The 18,945-nt window shown below is 44.5% G+C and overlaps 2 protein-coding genes across 9 annotated transcripts in view; both read left to right on the plus strand.

The window, feature by feature from the left end:
* IQCH (IQ motif containing H) overlaps positions 1–8,812 on the plus strand; it is a 73,203-nt gene extending 64,391 nt beyond the window's left edge. For all 4 annotated transcript variants that reach the window (XM_064722255.1, XM_064722257.1, XM_064722258.1 and 1 more), the window contains 4 exons: positions 1,846–1,971; positions 2,506–2,567; positions 5,909–6,017; positions 7,839–8,812. In XM_064722255.1, coding sequence (XP_064578325.1) covers positions 1,846–1,971; positions 2,506–2,567; positions 5,909–6,017; positions 7,839–7,940 — 399 coding nt within the window. In that variant the 3' untranslated portion in view covers positions 7,941–8,812. The remainder of the gene's footprint in view (positions 1–1,845; positions 1,972–2,505; positions 2,568–5,908; positions 6,018–7,838) is intronic.
* A 2,680-nt stretch (positions 8,813–11,492) lies between these two features.
* Positions 11,493–18,231, plus strand: C10H15orf61 (chromosome 10 C15orf61 homolog). Of its 5 annotated transcripts, none has more exons than XR_010441614.1 (4): positions 11,493–11,827; positions 13,678–13,824; positions 16,737–17,522; positions 17,621–18,231. XR_010441614.1 is itself a non-coding variant. In XM_064722479.1 (3 exons), the coding sequence occupies exons 1-2, from the start codon at positions 11,501–11,503 to the stop codon at positions 13,803–13,805; spliced, it is 468 nt and encodes a 155-aa protein (XP_064578549.1). In that variant the 5' UTR covers positions 11,493–11,500; the 3' UTR covers positions 13,806–13,824; positions 13,923–14,357. The 5 variants fall into 5 exon arrangements, 3 of the variants coding, with proteins under 3 accessions (XP_064578549.1, XP_064578551.1, XP_064578548.1); XR_010441613.1 differs by having other exon boundaries at positions 11,493–11,840; positions 17,621–17,692; XM_064722479.1 differs by lacking the exons at positions 16,737–17,522; positions 17,621–18,231 and adding an exon at positions 13,923–14,357 and having other exon boundaries at positions 11,493–11,840.
* The last annotated feature ends 714 nt before the right edge of the window (positions 18,232–18,945 follow it).

Here is an 18,945-nt window from a genome sequence, read left to right on the forward strand (position 1 = left end):
ATTCCAGGCAACACTTTGTTCCCAATGTCCCACCTAACCCCACCCAATCAGTCTGAAGCCAATTCTTGTCCTGTCCCTCCATCCCTTGTGAACAGTCAGTCAGTAATTCAGCATTTGGCTGTTGGGCTCTGATATAAATGGTGAAAATGGGGAATCCTGGGTGCAAAGCCAGTGATTCAGCATTCAGCTGTTGGGCTCTGATATAAATGGTGAAAATGTGGAATTCTGGGTGCAAAGCCAGTGATTCAGCATTTGGCTGTTGGGTTCTGATATAAATGGTGAAAATGTGGAATTCTGGGTGTAAAGCCAGTAATTCAGCACTCAGCTGCTGGGCTCTGATATAAATGGGGAAGACTGGGTGCAAAGCCAGTGATTCAGCATTTGGCTGTTGGGCTCTGATATAAATGGTGAAAATGTGGAATTCTGGGTGCAAAGCCAGTAATTCAGCATTTGGCTGTTGGGCTCTGATATAAATGGGGAATTCTGGGTGCAAAGCCAGTGATTCAGCACTCAGCTGTTGGTTTCTGATATAAATGGTGAAAATGGGGAATCCTGGGTGCAAAGCCAGTAATTCAGCATTTGGTTGTTGGGCTCTGATATAAATGGTGAAAATGAGGAATTCTGGGTGCAAAGCCAGTGATTCAGCATTTGGCTGTTGGGCTCTGATATAAATGGTGTGAAAATGGGGAATTCTGGGTGCAAAGCCAGTGATTCAGCATTTGGCTGTTGGTTTCTGATATAAATGGGGAATTCTGGGTGCAAAGCCAGTGATTCAGCATTTGGCTGTTGGGCTCTGATATAAATGGGGAATTCTGGGTGCAAAGCCAGTGATTCAGCATTTGGCTGTTGGTTTCTGATATAAATGGTGAAAATGAGGAATTCTGGGTGCAAAGCCAGTAATTCAGCATTTGGCTGTTGGGCTCTGATATAAATGGTGAAAATGGGGAATTCTGGGTGCAAAGCCAGTGATTCAGCATTTGGTTGTTGGGTTCTGATATAAATGAGGAATTCTGGGTGCAAAGCCAGTGATTCAGCATTTGGCTGTTGGGCTCTGATATAAATGGGGAATTCTGGGTGCAAAGCCAGTGATTCAGCATTTGGCTGTTGGGCTCTGATATAAATGGGGAATTCTGGGTGTAAAGCCAGTGATTCAGCATTCAGCTGTTGGTTTCTGATATAAATGGTGAAAATGGGGAATTCTGGGTGTAAAGCCAGTGATTCAGCATTTGGTTGTTGGGGTCTGTTATAAATGAGGAATTCTGGGTGGAAAGCCAGTGATTCAGCATTTGGCTGTTGGGTTCTGATATAAATTTGGAATTCTGGGTGCAAAGCCAGTGATTCAGCATTCAGCTGTTGGTTTCTGATATAAATGGTGAAAATGAGGAATTCTGGGTGCAAAGCCAGTGATTCAGCCCTCAGCTGTTGGGCTCTGGTATAAATGGTGAAAATGGGGAATCCTGGGTGCAAAGCCAGTGATTCAGCATTTGGTTGTTGGGCTCTGATATAAATGGTGAAAATGAGGAATCCTGGGTGCAAAGCCAGTGATTCAGCATTTGGCTGTTGGGTTCTGATATAAATGAGGAATTCTGGGTGCAAAGCCAGTGATTCAGCATTTGGTTGTTGGGTTCTGATATAAATGAGGAATCCTGGGTGCAAAGCCAGTGATTCAGCATTTGGCTGTTGGGTTCTGATATAAATGAGGAATTCTGGGTGCAAAGCCAGTGATTCAGCATTTGGCTGTTGGGCTCTGATATAAATGGTGAAAATGGGGAATCCTGGGTGCAAAGCCAGTTGGGCTGTGCCCCTCACTGGCGTGCCAGTGAGCAGTGCTGGTGTTCCCTGCAGCCTGCCCTCCTCAGCCCGCGGTGTGCCGTGGCCAGCAGCCAGCTGAGGCACTGCAGCCTCTCAGGGATCTCCTACAGCCTCCTCCTGCACACCTGCAAAGCTCACGGCATTGGATTCGACCCCCAGGTACGAACAGGAAACGTGAGACAAACGTGATGTTCCTCCTGCAGGGTTTTTGTTTGTAAAGTCTTTTATGCTAAAACCACTTCTAGCAATGTAAGTGATAAATCATGGAATTGTTAGGCTTGAAAAAGGCTTCTAACATCATCCAGCCATCAACCCACCACCCCCATGTTCACCACTAAACCATGTCCCCAAGTGCTACATACACCCATTTTTCTTTCAATTTAAGTGTGTATAAGACTTTTAGGGGTTAACCTGCTTCTTGATAAAAATAACTGTGTAAGGAGATAATTTTTAAGACACTTTTGACCATCCCTTACTGCTTTGAAACCCAAATATTTGCTGTGAAATAGACTGCTGTATTTATTGTATTCTCTACAATAAGTTAAAACAATAATCTATTTAAACTGAGCAAGAATTCCTTACACACAATCCCAAACCAGCCCTCCTTAGTTTGGGTGTGTACTTGCTGTGACACATTTATTACAACTCCCACTATTTGAGGAATAAATAAAGCGATTTTGTCTCAATTTACAGGAAAAACAGGGAACAGTTTTTGTGTTGTATGAAGACCAGAAGCGACACAGCCTGGGAATGATGTAAGTGTGGAGTGTCCCTAAGCCAGGGTGACAAAGAGCTGGGGACACTCAGGGACACAGATTGGGAATGATGTGGGGAATGTCCCTAACCCAGGGTGACAAAGAGCTGGGGACACTCAGGGACATGGATTGGGAATGATGTGGGGAATGTCTTTAACCCAGGGTGACAAAGAGCTGGGGACACTCAGGGACACAGCCTGGGAATGATGTAAGTGTGGAGTGTCCCTAGGTGACAAAGAGCTGGGGACACTCTGGGACACAAATTGGGAATTATGGAAGTGTGACTGTCCCTAACCCAGAGTGAGAAAGAGCTGGGGACACTCAGGGACACAGATTGGGAATGGAATTGTGACTGTCCCTAACCCAGGGTGACAAACAGCTGGGACACTCAGGGACACAGCCTGGGAATGATGTAAGTGTGGAGTGTCCCTAGGTGACAAACAGCTGGGGACACTCTGGGATACAAATTGGGAATGGCAATGTGACTGTCCTTAACCCAGGGTGACAAACAGCTGGGGACACTCAGGGACACAAATTGGGAATGGAATTGTGACTGTCCCTAACCCAGGGTGACAAAGAGCTGGGGACACTCAGGGACATGGATTGGGAATGATGTGGGGAATGTCTCTAACCCAGAGTGAGAAAGAGCTGGGACACCCTGGGACACAAATTGGGAATGGAATTGTGACTGTCCCTAACCCAGGGTGACAAAGAGCTGGGGACACCCAGGGACACACATTGGGAATGATGGAAGTGTGACTGTCCCTAACCCAGGGTGACAAAGAGCTGGGGACACTCAGGGACACAAATTGGGAATGATGGAATTGTGACTGTCCCTAACCCAGAGTGACAAAGAGCTGGGGACACTCAGGGACACAGATTGGGAATGTCCCTAACCCAGGGTGACAAAGAGCTGGGGACACTCAGGGACACAGATTGGGAATGGAATTGTGACTGTCTCTAACCCAGGGTGACAAAGAGCTGGGGACACTCTGGGACACAAATTGGGAATTATGGAAGTGTGACTGTCCCTAACCCAGAGTGAGAAAGAGCTGGGGACACTCAGGGACACAGATTGGGAATGCTGTGGGGAATGTCTCTAACCCAGGGTGACAAACAGCTGGGGACACCCTGGGACACAAATTGGGAATGGAATTGTGACTGTCTCTAACCCAGGGTGACAAAGAGCTGGGACACCCTGGGACACAAATTGGGAATGGAATTGTGACTGTCTCTAACCCAGGGTGACAAAGAGCTGGGGACACTCATGGACAGAGCCTGGAAATGATGTGGGGAATGTCCCTAACCCAGGGTGACAAAGAGCTGGGGACACTCAGGGACACAGATTGGGAATGATGGAATGTGACTGTCCCTAACCCAGAGTGACAAAGAGCTGGGGACACTCAGGGACATGGATTGGGAATGTCTTTAACCCAGGGTGACAAAGAGCTGGGGATACTCAGGGACACAGCCTGGGAACGATGTAAGTGTGGAATGTCCCTAAGCCAGGGTGACAAACAGCTGGGGACACTCTGGGATACAAATTGGGAATGGAAATGTGACTGTCCTTAACCCAGGGTGACAAAGAGCTGGGGACACTCAGGGACACAGATTGGGAATGGGAATGTGACTGTCCCTAACCCAGGGTGACAAAGAGCTGGGGACACTCAGGGACACAGATTGGGAATGCTGTGGGGAATGTCTCTAACCCAGGGTGACAAACAGCTGGGGACACTCAGGGACACAGATTGGGAATGTCCCTAACCCAGGGTGACAAAGAGCTGGGGACACTCAGGGACACAGATTGGGAATGCTGTGGGGAATGTCTCTAACCCAGGGTGACAAACAGCTGGGGACACCCTGGGTGTGCAGAGAGTGACAAAGGCCAGTGGAAAGGGCCCTGACCTCTCCCAGGACTGGCCTTTGGGCAGTTTTTGGGTGGATTTCAGCAATAAAGGCAGGCCAGGCTGTGCGGAGCCGGGGCTGGTGGCACTGCAGGCTCCGGAGAGCTGCATTCCCTTCAGGAGCAATCCCTGCCATGGATCAGCACAGCCTTACTCATACAGGCACCATTATTAATGCCTGACTTCCAGGAGGCAAAGGAGGTGAAGTTTAATGCCTTTTTACCTTGTTCTTGCCCAAGTTTCCTGCCCAAACAGGCTGGAACGAGGGAGGAGTGCAGCGTTGTGCTCTCAGCCTGCTCTGTATTCCTTTGGTGCTGCAGCTATTTCATTAATGACCTGGATAACAAAACAGCTTCTCCAAGTGCTGGATGTGCCTGCAAGTGTTCTGGAGGGCAGGAACGGAATTCAAAATGATCTCCACAAATTGAAGGAACAATATGAGAAATAGAATTAGGTTTGGTTGGAAGCAGGTGGAAGAAATTACATTTAGAGAGAAGTAATGAATATGAGGAACAAGGAGGTTTTGGGAGCAGGATCTGTGAGTTAAACAATGTCTTTTTCCTGTGGAAAAAGATAAACAGTGCATCCTGGGAGATGCTGGAAGAAATCCTGCTGTTCTGTGAGAGGGAGGCAATGAAAATGTTTAGAGTTCTGGAGAGCATGAGTGACATGGAAGGACGAAAAAGGAGAGGGAGGGCAGAAATGGGATCTGCTAAAAATCTTCAGAAAAAGCCTCTGCAGGAAGGGAAAATCTGATTTTTTGGTAGAAGAAAGAAGAAATAAACTCAACTTGCAACAAAGAGGATTCCTGTTGTCTGCCATCACATTTTCAGTGCAACATCATAGCCTTAACTGGGAAATATTTTCAAGGTTGTTGGAGTTGGAGCTTATAAAGTAACTGAAATACCTGAAACATCTCTGAGAATTTCCCATTTTATTCCATCAGAGATCTGTGGTCGATTCCAGTGAATGAGGCACGTTATTCCTCAGTGAAATTCCCTGTTCCATACGGTGTGGGGAGTCTGTGTGGACCTGGGAAAGCAGAGCCTCAAAAGCCACAACAATCCAAGGAATGTTGGTCCTGCTGAAATGCCTTTCCCCAGTTTTAGGCTGAAGTTTTTCCCAAGTGTTGTGGGTGTTCCAAGTGTTCTGCTGCCTCAGTGCTTCCTCAGCAGTCACCTTTTACTCGGAGTAGCTGAAACCTCTCCGCTTACTTCTGCTAAGTTGATTAATAAAAATTATTTATTACACAAATCCTTCCCGTTGACAAGTTAAAATGGAGCCTCATCTTTCATATCTCCCTGAAGATTTTCACCTTGTGAGATTGAAAATCCTCATTAAATTCCAGCACCAGGCAGGCACAAATGAGAGGGCGATTGTTTTTAAGCATGTGAAGGGAATCATTGGTAAACTCATTTGTTTGGATATCATTAACAGAACAATCGGAGAGGATCTCCAGGGGGTCCTCCTGACCTTTGCTCGCAATCTCTTCATCATCCATCAAGAAATATCAGCACCTAATATGCAAGGCGAGACCAATTTTAAGGTGAGGTGTTAATTAACTAACGATCCCGGTTAATTTCTGTACAAGGCCTGCAAATACCTCATGCTGGATCATAAGCAAGTGCTAAACCATTCCTTTTTTATCGCTGCCTGTGTGTGGTTTACAGTGTCTGGGTCAGTGTAGTGGGTCTCCCACGGAACCCGTTAGTTAAATTTAAGTTTGAAACTTTTTCTTTGAAAAGAGGCATCCTTGGGAGTGAAATTATTTGTAATCTAATGCTCCTGAGTGTCCTTTGGAAGAGCAAAGGAGCTGTTGGCACTGCCTCACACAGTTCTGTCACAATTGCCTGCTTTATTTTAAAGGGACACCATCAAGGTAAGAATCTTAAATTAGAAACAAATCTCTCCGTTGGTAATAACTGCTTGGATTATTAACACTCATTTCTTTTAAGAGGCAGCCTCTAATCCATTCCTTCCCACCCTCTCCCCGCCACCCCCTTTCCCAGGTGGGTTTTGTTCCCAATTTTCTGTGCTGTTGGAAGGTGCCCATTCCAGAGGGGGAGGACAAAGCTCAGGTGTCCGGTTTTCGGCTGTTTGAAGGGCCTGGAAAGGCCCGGGGTGGCCTTGGGGCAGCCCGCGTATCAAAGGACGAGAAGAGGCTTCAGTTCTTCTTTCGGTTTTTATGTTTATTAATTGTTTATCTAAAAGATTTTCTCTCAGCCCGACAGAGCTCTGCTCAGCAGCCAGCCATGAGCACACTCCCTGCCCTCCGGGCGGTCACCTATCTTTATACCCATTGTTACATGTACAATATTTATCATTTTTCCCCAATACCATTTATTCTTATTGCCCGGTGCACTTTTAGTAATGGCCAATCCCAAAGTGCCACCATCACCAAAGAAGATGGAGGAGAAGAAGAAGAAGAAGAAGGACAGGACACGCCCCAATTCCTCCATCTTACTTCTCTAAACCCCCCTGTACAGAAATCCTAAACCCTGTGTTTCACTCTCTAATTAACCAATCCCTTCACCATTCACCCCGGTGAAACCCTCCTGTCCTCATACAGGTGTCGTCTCCTGTGTAGGATCAAAGTGCAGCCACCAGACACTTCTGGAACATTCCAGGACTCCCGAGCCCCCCAAGGGTGCTCTCGGTGGCACCTCAGGACTGAGGTGCTGAGATCCCACACTCAGGGGCTCACCCTGGGGAGGTTCCCACCCTGCAGGCAAAGCCAGCAAAGAATCACCAACCCAAGCCCTCCTCACAAAGCTGCTTCTGATCCCACAGAACTGCTCAGCTGCCCACAGGGAGCTCCCTTTGCTTTAACTCTGTAAAAACTTCCCGAGATGCTGTGTGTGTTTTGTGAAAGGTGAACGCTGTGTTAGATTTGTATCTCCAGTCATGTCACATAATTTATAGCAGATTTCTTTCCACCCTGACTGGATTTTCCAGTAGAGTGTGAAATGACAGATTTTGGGGAAGGCATAATTAAATTTCAACATGTTACAGAATAAACAACAACAACAACAAAAAAATCTCATTTTTCAATATGAGGGAATGAAAAGCAACCACTGAGGAAAAATAAAACAGAGAAGTTTTCTCCATTGTGCATGAACATATGTGAAATAAAACACCTGTTAGTTAATTAGGAGTACAAATTGTATTTTTATTTACCTGGGATTTGTACATATTTACTAATAATTTCCCCCAGTGTTCTCCAAAGTAATATTAAATTTAATTGGTGCATCCTGTCCCGTGTAACCCTGTTACCTCTTCAAGGCAGGCACTGCCAGCTGTGCACCCTGGCTGCTGGATTCCATTATAATGCCCATTAAATAACTTGTATTTCTGGAATCTGTTACAGATGGCAATTCGAGATATTGAAGCAATTCTAGGAGTTACAGCAGAAAACAAACTGAGATTGGAAGAAGAGCAACCTTGGGAAGCAGATGCTCTGAAAGAATAGTTAACAGAAAATGTTCAAGTGCCTCATTCCTTATGCTTCTGGAAATGCTTCCTCGTCTGTAAGAACAGGTTTGGTTTTCCTTCTGAGCTGGTGTGTGAAGCAGCATCAACTGAGACAGAAAATCTCTGTGGCTGGGAGCAGCCTGGCATGGTGGAAGGTGTTGGATCTGGAGGATTTTTAAAATCCCTTCCAACTCAAAGTATTCCATGGTTCTTTTGCCTGTAAATGCTTTAATTTAAACCCCACTTCATCAGTAATCCCAGCAATTCCTCTGCAGAGCCATCTCTATTGTTATGCTGCTTTTGCTGTTATCTAAAGACTTTTGCAGCAGTTCTTTCGTGGTCATTTTCAAGTTATCAAAAAGAACAGTAATAGCACTAATTCATCAATAGAATTCTCCCTGCACTGTGATTCCCAGAATTCCATCACTTTTGCAGTGTCCATCTTTATTTTGGACACTGGTGACCCTTTTGGTCACAACTTCTCTGCACTGTTGTTAAAGGACATTATATTTGTAAAATCATCTTTATCCATCAAATCTTTAATATCCCAACAGACAACACACTCCACATTTTACCAAGGAAGAGCAGATCTCACTGCATGGAGCTTTTATCCTAGGAATGGCAAATATCCTTGGGATTAGTTCCCAAAAAGCTCAGGCCAAACCAGTTTTACCACAAATACTAAACAAGACCAAGCAGTTGCACGAGATCAGCACCCAGTTTTCCTGACAGCAGATCTTTGATCCCTCAGCATGACACATTATTTTCTGTGTTTTTTCTCTTCTACTTTGATCACAGAATTAATTCATTGCTGATGAAAACATTTGCATAAATGCTGGTTACTGCTTCAAATAAAAACCCACAGGAGTATTTTTAACTCCTGGTTTTATTGCTGTTTTACATCAGCGTGGTGCTGGGTTTGGACAGCCCACAGAGACTTTGCCAAGGTGGAATTTAGCTGCACTTGAGCTGGTTTGCAAAGGGTTAAGGCAAAGGAAGCCTTGATCCAAGCCAGAACAACATAAGGTCTGAGAGGCTCATTAGTTCACTGGCACTTGATAGACTGCAGTGTCCTGGGAGGAAATGGAACCTGCACTTCCCTCTGCCTTTGTTCTGCCCCGACAAAAGAAAACTGTACCTGTTCCTGCAGGAAACAAGTGACCTGAAAGTTCCCGTGGTGAGAGGGATTTCACAGCGTGTGCAAAGTGTGAAATGTGTTTTGAGGGGGGGGGAAAAAGAAAGTTTTTAATTACTACTAACACTTCTGAGCCTTGAGCTGATGGAAGGATTGAAAACTGCTCTGCAGTCTCTCACAGCCAGCTCCCATGCTGCTGGTGCCAAAAATGTGGGTTTTAGCAATGCTGCAGATTTAAAATTAAATTATAACGTTGTTAAAAAGTCAGGAATATATTCTGCTCACCCTACTGGATTATTTATTCCCACTCATTAAAAGAGTAATAGAGTTGTTGAACTGTAGATTGAATTCAGAACGTGAAATGGATGGGAAGAAAAACAGAACAAGTGTGAAGCAAAAGATTAAAGGTGGCCCAAGTGTGGCTTCCCATCAGAAACTGCCCCAAAAAATGCCAGGTTTGGGCAAAAGCTGGAGCTGGCTCCATCAGAAACTGCCCCAAAAAATGCCAGGTTTGGGCAAAAGCTGGAGCTGGCTCCATCAGAAACTGCCCCAAAAAATGCCAGGTTTGGGCAAAAGCTGGAGCTGGCTCCATCAGAAACTGCCCCCAAAAATGCCAAGTTTGGGCAAAAGCTGGAGCTGGCTCCACAGAAACTGCCCCAAAAAATGCCAGGTTTGGGCAAAAGCTGGAGCTGGCTCCATCAGAAACTGCCCCAAAAAATGCCAGGTTTGGGCAAAAGCTGGAGCTGGCTCCATCAGAAACTGCCCCAAAAAATGCCAGGTTTGGGCAAAAGCTGGAGCTGGCTCCACAGAAACTGCCCCAAAAAATGCCAGGTTTGGGCAAAAGCTGGAGCTGGCAGCTCAGCTGCAGGGAGTGCAGGAATGCCCGTGGAAGCAGGTGAGGGCCAGCAGGTTTGGCAGCAACTGCAGAGGATGCAGACAATTAAAATGAAGGATTTGTGCTCCCCAGGAGTCGGAGCTGGAAATGGAGATGTTTGTTTAACTGGCAGCACTTGGTGGATTTTGTTTGAGCCAGAATTCAGTGCAGCACAGAGCAGGTCATTCTCCTGAAAGAGCTACCTGGAGCTGATGAGACTGGAAACTGGGTCTCTTGTTTTAGGTAGTTGGGTTTAAAGCCCTGGGTAAAAGAAATAAAAAAAGCTTTTAGCCCACATTTCCACATTTAGAATGACAACTCTGAGCACAGAGAAAAAAAAAAAAAAAGGCAGTTTATCAACACAACAACTTCCAGATGTCTTCTGAAATGAAATGTTCACCCTCCCTCTTTCCTGGAATATCTCCAGCACCTCAAGATCAGGAGAATTCATCACCTTCCCTCTAGGTTAAGGTAACAAATCCCTGCATTTTTAAGGCTATCCTTAAAACTTCATACAAAATCCATTTAACAAGGGGATACTGTAGCTCTGAGGCAGCCCCTGTTACATTGTACAGATCCTCTGTATTTCATTTTAGATTCCAGATTTCATTCTATTGATGAAGAACAAAAGATTAAGAACTACAATCATTGACAACCTTCATTAATGTAATTAATGAAACACAACAGCATTGTATCACTTTTAAGGTTCAATACTTTATTTCAACCCTTCAGCACAATACCACATTCCAACTTTTCTATCCTCAGCCACCACTAAAGAAAGATATTAGAGCTAAACTACATGCTCTATTAATTACAGGGAGGTGAACTTGAAGGGGAAATTTGTTGCTGGTGATGATTAATAATTACTTGTTCTACACACATGTACAGTAAATAATCAGGGCATATTGTTGGGTAGTAACTGATTAATTAGCATGTTCATACTGGATAGCTCCATGGTCTAAGATTGCTGAGTTTGAGATATTGCTTGCAATTATTGAAAGAAAAAATCTGTTTCCATTTCTCAGTTTTCTGGACGTTTCCCCCCCTCTCAAATAGAATGTTAAATGGTTCAAAACCTTAGCTTTTAATTAGAAAAATGGAATATAGGCTGTGCCCTGGCCCAGCCTGAGGCCGTTCCCTCTCCTCCTGTCCCTGATCCCAGGCCGGCCCCCCGGCTGTCCCCTCCTGTCAGGAGCTGTGCAGAGCCACAATGTCCCCCCGATCCCCCTTTTCTCCAGGCTGAGCCCCTTCCCAGCTCCCTCAGCCTCTCCTGGGGCTCCAGACCCTTCCCAGCTCCGTTCCCTGCCCTGGACACTCTCCAGCCCCTCAGTGTCCTTCCCGAACGAGGGGCCCAGACCGGGGGGAATTCCCTTCCATTCCCGGGCCGCTCTGTTCCCGGGGCCATTCCCTCTCCATTCCCGGGCGATCCCGGACCGTTGTCCGGCTCCGTTCTCTCTCAATTCCCGGACGATTCCTGCTCCGTTCCCGCTCGGTTCCCGCCCCCGGGCGGCGCAGGCGCGCTGCGGGCGCAGGCGCGGAGCCCCGCGGGATGCGGGCGCTGCTGCGGCGGCTGCACGGCGCGGCCGTGGCGCTGCTGCTGTGGCGGGGCCGCGCTCCGTCCCCGGCCCGGCCCGCCGCCTCCGAGGTGCTGAGCCAGCACCTGCGGCAGCGCCGCCTGCCCCACTGGACCTCCTTCTGCGTCAAGTACAGCGCGGTGCACAACGACCAGTTCGGCCTCTCGCACTTCAACTGGCCCGTGGACGGCGCCAACTACCTGGTGCTGCGCACCGGCTGCTTCCCCTTCATCAAGTACCACTGCTCCCGTGCCGCGCCGCAGGACCTGGCGCTGCAGGACGCCTTCTTCACCGCCCTCAAGGTGCTCAACGCCGGTGAGTCCGGCCCGGAGCGGCGGCCTCAGGGGGACGGGACCGCGGCTCGCACCGGGCAGCTCCGCTCCCTCTCCGTCTCCTTCTCTTTCCCTTTCTCACTGTCTTTCCTCACCTTCTCCTCTCTTTCCCCGTCCCTCACCTTCTCCTCTCTTTCCCCGTCCCTCACCTCCTCCTTTCTTTCTCCTTTCCCTCACTTTCTCCTCTCTTTCCCTGTCCCTCACCTTCCCTCTTACCCTGTCCCCCTCTTTCTCCTCTCTTTCCCCTATCCCTCACCTTCTCCTCTCTTTCTCCTTTCCCTCACTTTTTCCTCTATTTTCCCCATTCCTCTCTTTCTCCTTTCCCTCACTTTTTCCTCTATTTTCCCCATTCCTCTCTTTCTCTCCTGTCCTCTCTTTTTCTCCTTTCCCCTCTCCTCCGTCTCTTTCCCCCTCGCCCTTACTCCTCTCTCTCCCTGTCTCTCTCCCCTTCTTTCCCTTTCCTTCTCCTTTCCGCCCCCGCTGTCCCTCTCCCGGCGTTCGGGGCCGTGTGCCCAGGCCGGGCAGAGCCGTACCCGGCCCTGTGGGGGTTTGGCCGGGCTGGTGTGGCTCTGAGCCCTGTGACAGGCACGGATCGCGCTGGAGGGGTTTCAGCCGCTCTCGCCTTTGGCAGGGAGCGTTTTCCAGCTGAAATCCGAGTGCCGGGAGGAACTTTGTCCTCTGAGCAATTCTGGAGTGAAACTCTTGCAGGCAGTGCTTGGATCCTAACGTGCTGCTGGAATAGAAGCCCTTGTAATGAAAGGCTTTATTAGCACCTTATTAATATAAAAGTAGATACAGTTAAGTTTTGAAGTATATTATTCCAGAACTTTGGCTGCAGATTCAATGCTTATTTGAATGCCAGCATTGATAGTGCCAGTGCCATAACATTTCATGCATTCTTTATTTTCATATTTAATTTCTTAAAATTTCCTTTTTTATTTCACAAGCCTTCAGTGACTTTTTCAAAACGTGTCTGCTGCTCTTAATTTTCTGACCTTTCCAGGCTGATGTAGTGAGAAAATATAATCACAAAGATTGATTTCTTAATAGCTCCTTTAAATCTGATTTTCTTTTTCCTTCCACCCAGTCACACCTTTGTTTTTCTCACAACTACCCTTCATGTTTCATACTTAAATGATTGGAAAACATTATTTAAAAGGCAATTTATTTCCCTCAGAATCCTGCTTAAGCACTTAGCTTCAAGCATGTTAAATTTGGTGTTTCTGAACTCAGGGCCTAAATCCAGCTCTGTTTCTTCATCTGTCATAAATAGAATATTGTCTGTAATAGATGGATAAATTGGCAAGGCTAAAACATGTCACTTTAAATATATAAATATATATATATATATATATAAACCTTTTTGCCCATTACAGTTCTGTTGGAGCTGGTAGTTTTTGACTGACTTTCCCCAGAGCAGCTTCATGTTGATCTATGGATTCACTGCCTATTTTTTTAATTTCTGCTCTGACATAGATTCCAGTAACTTCAGCGGATATTCTGGGAGTTGGGGTTTAGTATTTGAAGATAAATATATATATTTAATCACTAGAAATCATGTATTCATGGCAATGTTTTGCTTCTTTCATGTTGTTCTCCTCCTGATTTCTTTTTCTAATAATTCCTGCATTTTCGTGCTTCCTGCCTCGTGCCAGCAGGAGAGGTGTTGATGCACTGATGGCTGTATTTAAATAAAGACCACATATTTCTAAGGCAGCTTTTCCAGAGGTACTTTCCCTGTCAGTTCGTTTTGGAGCCACCATTCCTCGCTCTGAATGTGCAGTCAGGATTTCACTCTGTGTGTTTTTCTCTCTCCTCAGGCATCCCAACGTTGCTGTATGGAATTGGCTCCTGGTTCTTTGCCCGTGTCACAGAGACCGTTCACACCAGCCATGGCCCGGTCACCATTTATTTTCTAAACAAAGAAGATGAAGGAGCCATGTACTGAACTGAATAGCTGTCCTCTGGTGGGTTCTGTGCTGCAAATATCTGCTGCCTTTGACTAAAAAAAACCTAAAAAATTTGGTTTTTATACTGTGTTCTCATACTCAGTGTGCTGTTTCAGGAAGCTGCCTGGACTTTTTGGTTGTGAGAGATTTATTTGTGCACAGGTGTGAGGTTGAAGAATTAGAATTTCTGAGGGTATGTCTGGAGCTCAGGGACTGGTGCTGCTGGACAAACTTGTGATCATTTTATTAAAGAGATGCATTTATCAACTTAGAGAACTGAATTGTAGCCTGTGAGCAAGGAAACTCTGAATGCACTGACATTTCCAGAATGTCCCTGAAAAGATAAAGCTGCTCAGGTGTAGATCCTGTCTAGATATTTCATATTGAATTAATTGTCACAGGTGTAACTGTGTCTGAATAAATCCTTGGCACTGAGTGGTCACCATCACCTGGAAGAACCTTTGGGGGGAAAAAATCCCACCCTAAAACAAGTGCAAAATGGCTGTATCACATTTCTTGAAATGATATTTAAATAAAATGTCCAAACTACATTTGGTGCTTGTATCTTTTGCAATTCTTGAGCTCCAGATGTGTGTTGTTATTTTTCTTTTGACTGCTTTATAGGTAAGTACAAAATCTAAGTGATGTAGAAGATTTAGCTCCCTGTGCTAATTCACAAATTGCTGGTGCTTTTAATTAATGGGGAGAATGAGAAGAATACTACAAGAATATCTCAATATTCTCAATAACTGATTGCTCCAGTTGCAACCAAGCACAGCTTTAGGCACAAACAATGACAAAACAACTTCATATCAGTTGGAAACCTGGCCAAAAGTAAAAAGCTTTTGGGGAGCTGTTTGGATGGTGGAAATCTGGAATTAATGGAAACAGGGAGACCTGTGCAGGATCTGGTGCTGGGATTTAGTGCCAGAATTAATGCTGCCAGTTCCAAATCCCTCAGCTGCTGATGGAATTGGTGATTCCAGTTGTCACGAGTCAAAAAAGAAATGTGAAATGGGTAGGGGCTGCTTTGAAGGGTAATCACTTTCCCTCAATAAATGATTATCAAGCTATGACTACATTTAATGTCATTTAAACACTTCTTAACTTCATTCCAGATAACAGAAGCGTTTCCCACTTAATGAAGCAACACACGTGGCTTTTCTAAAAGCAGCACTAAACACTTCAAGCAGAGAAGTGCTTGCACTGGTAAATTTTGGAGAATGTTCTTGCCACAAGTTAAATGCCTCAAAGAAGCAGGGATGGCATTACCAGGACCCTCGTTAATAAGAAAAATTGCAGTTAGCATTTTCCTCGAGCTGATTTTCCCTGCAGCCCATAAGTTTAAAGTCAAATACTGCTCACTCACTGCCACAGAGCTCATCAATACCTGGCTGTAAAGGTTTAGGCTCAACACAAGGTTGATAAAATGGTTTTTAATTACCAGGCCATAAATACAGCTCTTCATTGGAGCTGCAGCTCCCCTCCCTGCAGCTGCTTTGATTTCTGATAACGGGCACTGCTGACTTTGCTTACCTGTTTTCCAAAGTGTTGGAAAAGAAATGAAATTTAGCAAAATGTTTTATTATAGTTTAGTTATGAGTTTTGTGTGAATTGGTTTGTAAAAATAATTTTGTAGCCGTTGATATTATGTGATTGAGTTTTGTGTAACCCTGGCAAGTAGCTTTAGAAACCTAATAAACATTAAGCCAGGGTAGGAGAGTAAGAAGACTAACCGGTTTGGGGATAGCATACAATAGGACAGGTAGAAGATTTATGATTTTGTTCGTGAACTAGGGAATGTATTACAAGGGTCCGTAGTTTGGCGAAGGGCCACTGTTTCTTGGAGACTTTGTTATGAATTGCATGTATATAAAAGGAAAACACCCATGTGTGAATTTCGGGGTTCTGTTTTTGGGGATGCTAGTCCGCAGGCCCCCGGGCCCTTCAATAAAGCGCCGCACAAAACTTATCCGAGTTTTGTGTCCTTTATCATTCGGGCAACAAAAGGCTGCAGCAGCAGCCCCTGGCCTGCAGTGATGGGCAGGGCTCCTTGGAGAGCATCCCTGACAAACTGCCCTATTGATTGCTGCAATTCCGTGCTGCTTGCAGCATTAAACGGAGCCCTGATCTCTTGTTCAATGATCTCACTGTGTAACAATTAAGCAAATGTAATATTTTCTTGTATTACATGAAAATCAATGGACCTCTTGCTCTGGGGAAGTTGGTGGTGCTAAAGGATGAACTGGGAGATGTGTGAGGGCAGAGTGCAGATATGGGATGGCTCGTTAATTCCTTAAGAATTCCTTTGGATATTGAGACATATATCAGACATGTTTATTTGGTGTTTCCAGGTATGACTTTTTTTCCAATGTATGTTCTTCATTAGTGTTTTTGAGTACTTTCTGATAAGCTCTTCAGATGTTTCCAGTTGTTCTTTCTCCTTGCATTTCTACATGCCAATGTTTTATTAATTTCCCAGAATTATGTTTTTGGTATTCTGTTACTCATATGCTGCCATGGTGTCTGTGTTCATTTCTTGGTTTGAGGTCTAATACTTTCTGATCAGAGGCACCAGGCATCATTATATCCTCACATTCTGAATTCTACCCTCTTGCTTGAGTTCTGTGCTGTTGGTTTATCTGCTGAAATCTCTCTTCTCCAGATAGTGACATTGCTGACAAAATTGAGTCTCTGAGATATGTTTTGAAAACATATCCCAGAGACATCCCCCTTTCATGAGGGCCTGCACTTCTTCAGAGGGAAAATGGGCTCTTTGTCAGGGCTAACTTCAGTTATTAAATCATGAAATAATTTTCATCATGTGTGGCTATAAACCCAGCCGCTTGTTTTCAAAGGTGAGATGTTTCATCTGACTTCCACTCTTGTTTTGCTATAAAATACCAACTTCTCTATTTTTTATCACTCAGGTTTTGGCCTGAATGCAAGATATTGGAGGCCAGGAGGATTTGTACCACCCTGTCTCAAAAAATTCCGCAGCACTCAGGGATAATTGATCCACAGGATGACCCTTTTGACTTCTGACAGATTTGATCTGCTCTGCCTCCCATTCTAAACAAAGTTTAGCTCCCCTGCAAGCCTCGCCTTAATTATCTCTTTGCTGATGTTTAAATGAGGCAGAGATGACGTCCCAGAGCTTTTGTTTCACCTCCCTTAACTACTCCAGAGAAACGGAACGCCGAGGATCAGGTGGCTCCTCCTTGTAGCACCTCCTTAAATATGAATGATCCTTGTGGGCACCTGAAGCTGCCGGGCCGGGTCAGCGGGCTCGGGTGTCCCAGTTAAACTCTGCCGCTGTCACTTAATGGGAAATGCAGCTGCTCTGCTGAAAGATCAATGTCCAATAAAGGCTGCACAATCAAATCTTGTTGCAATGATTGAGGTGCTTAATTGCCTTTCAAAGATAAGGTGGTAATCAGCACACGTTCAGCTGATCTTTTTTAGCGCCTCAATTACACCCTGATGGCAGAGCCAGGGCAGGATCTTTAACTACTTATACTTATTAAATCTTACCTGGCTTCTGAAAAATTACTTAAGCCCTGCAATCGATAAAGCCCAGCTCTTAATTACTATATTTCACTTTTAGGCCTTTTTGTATGCTTGATAAATGTTTCACCTGAGACTGCACGCTGCTAATGAGTTACCCCAAGAAATGCCCTTTGCTGCTGCTGTCTCCAAATTGTGCTTAAACATTGGTGGGTTTGTTTGTTTTCCTGAAGTTTTGGGGCTGCTGATGCAAACCTTTGTTTTATTTAAATATTTGTAGATTTAATATCACTCTTTTTATCACCAGGTGATGAACTACACGCAGGTGGACCCAGTTCAACACAAAGTTCTTAACTTTTTTTCCCCCCACTGTAAATTAATTCTGGATTTAAAGATTGGATTGCAACTCCTAAATATTTATGATTATACTCTCATGTTGTCTGAAAAATCAGTTTTTGTGCTCTTTTCCTGCTCCCCTCTCTTTCCCTGGAGCAATATCCAGAGCTTTTCTCCTGCTGACCTTCCATTGACTTGGGCAGAATTTAAATCTGTCCTCACCTTACCTTGTGTGTTGACCTAAATCTCCTCACAAACCATAATTATAGATCTCCCTGATGTATGTTATTATTATTGAATGAAATTTAGGTATTTTTTTAATAGTTAAATGCCCTTAGGCCTCTGGTTTAGAGCAACTTTTCCTGAAACAAAGGGGATTTTGCCTCATGTATTATTTACTGTGGCCATTTAATTTATATTGGCTTTTGCTGTAACCCCTTAATCATGTTCACTACAGAAAAGTGAGTTAATAATTCTGAGAGTTGTCTTGATTCCTTTCCCTATTTCTGGAAACAGAAGTTATTATTTAAATTTTGGGTTGTATTTTTCAGTTTAAATACACCTAAGAACAAGTGGCAGCTTCAGCACTGCAGCCAGGGAATATAAAATAAATATTGTCACTCATATATTGCAAGTTTCCTTGAAAGATTTATTTCATTTCTAGAAAAGAATAGGATGTTGGTTTTGCATTTAAGTCCTAAAAAGTCGAATACAAACAACTTAGAGTGATTTTGAAAGTAATTGCATCACTTTAAGCACAGTTTATGAGCCCTGCTGTAGTTCATTATAAACCCAATTTATTTCTTGCAGTGATATTAATAATCCTAATAGAATTAAAAGTGGAAAACATGATTAAAAGCAACCCTTCAGACAAAAACTCTGATCAAGGGAACTTTCAAGTCTAAAATGTAAGTATCAGATTAGAACACTGATTTTTGAACAAGATTACAAAGTCAAACCTGGTTTTATTTTTTCCTTAAAAGAAGAAATGCCATTAGATGTGATTGTTACATGCTCAGTGATTCATGGGCCTGCTTATGTACTTTGTGAGATATGAATAATTTAGGAAGAAAAATCACAATAATTTTGTTGTTACTCAAGAATTTATAGGTTGACAGAAAAACAATTCTGCAGCCCCTGGAGCTGGTCTGGAGGGGTACAGGAGCATCATTAACCACACACAGCCCAACTGCTGGAGTTACCTCGTCACAAAATCTGCTTGTTTTCAAAAGTTATTCATCATTTAAAGCAAAAACTAAATATTTACTAATTTAGCATAAATCAAGTTTATTGTTG

The sequence above is a fragment of the Zonotrichia leucophrys genome, chromosome 10 (genome assembly GCF_028769735.1).
Source record: "Zonotrichia leucophrys gambelii isolate GWCS_2022_RI chromosome 10, RI_Zleu_2.0, whole genome shotgun sequence".
NCBI lineage: Eukaryota > Metazoa > Chordata > Aves > Passeriformes > Passerellidae > Zonotrichia > Zonotrichia leucophrys.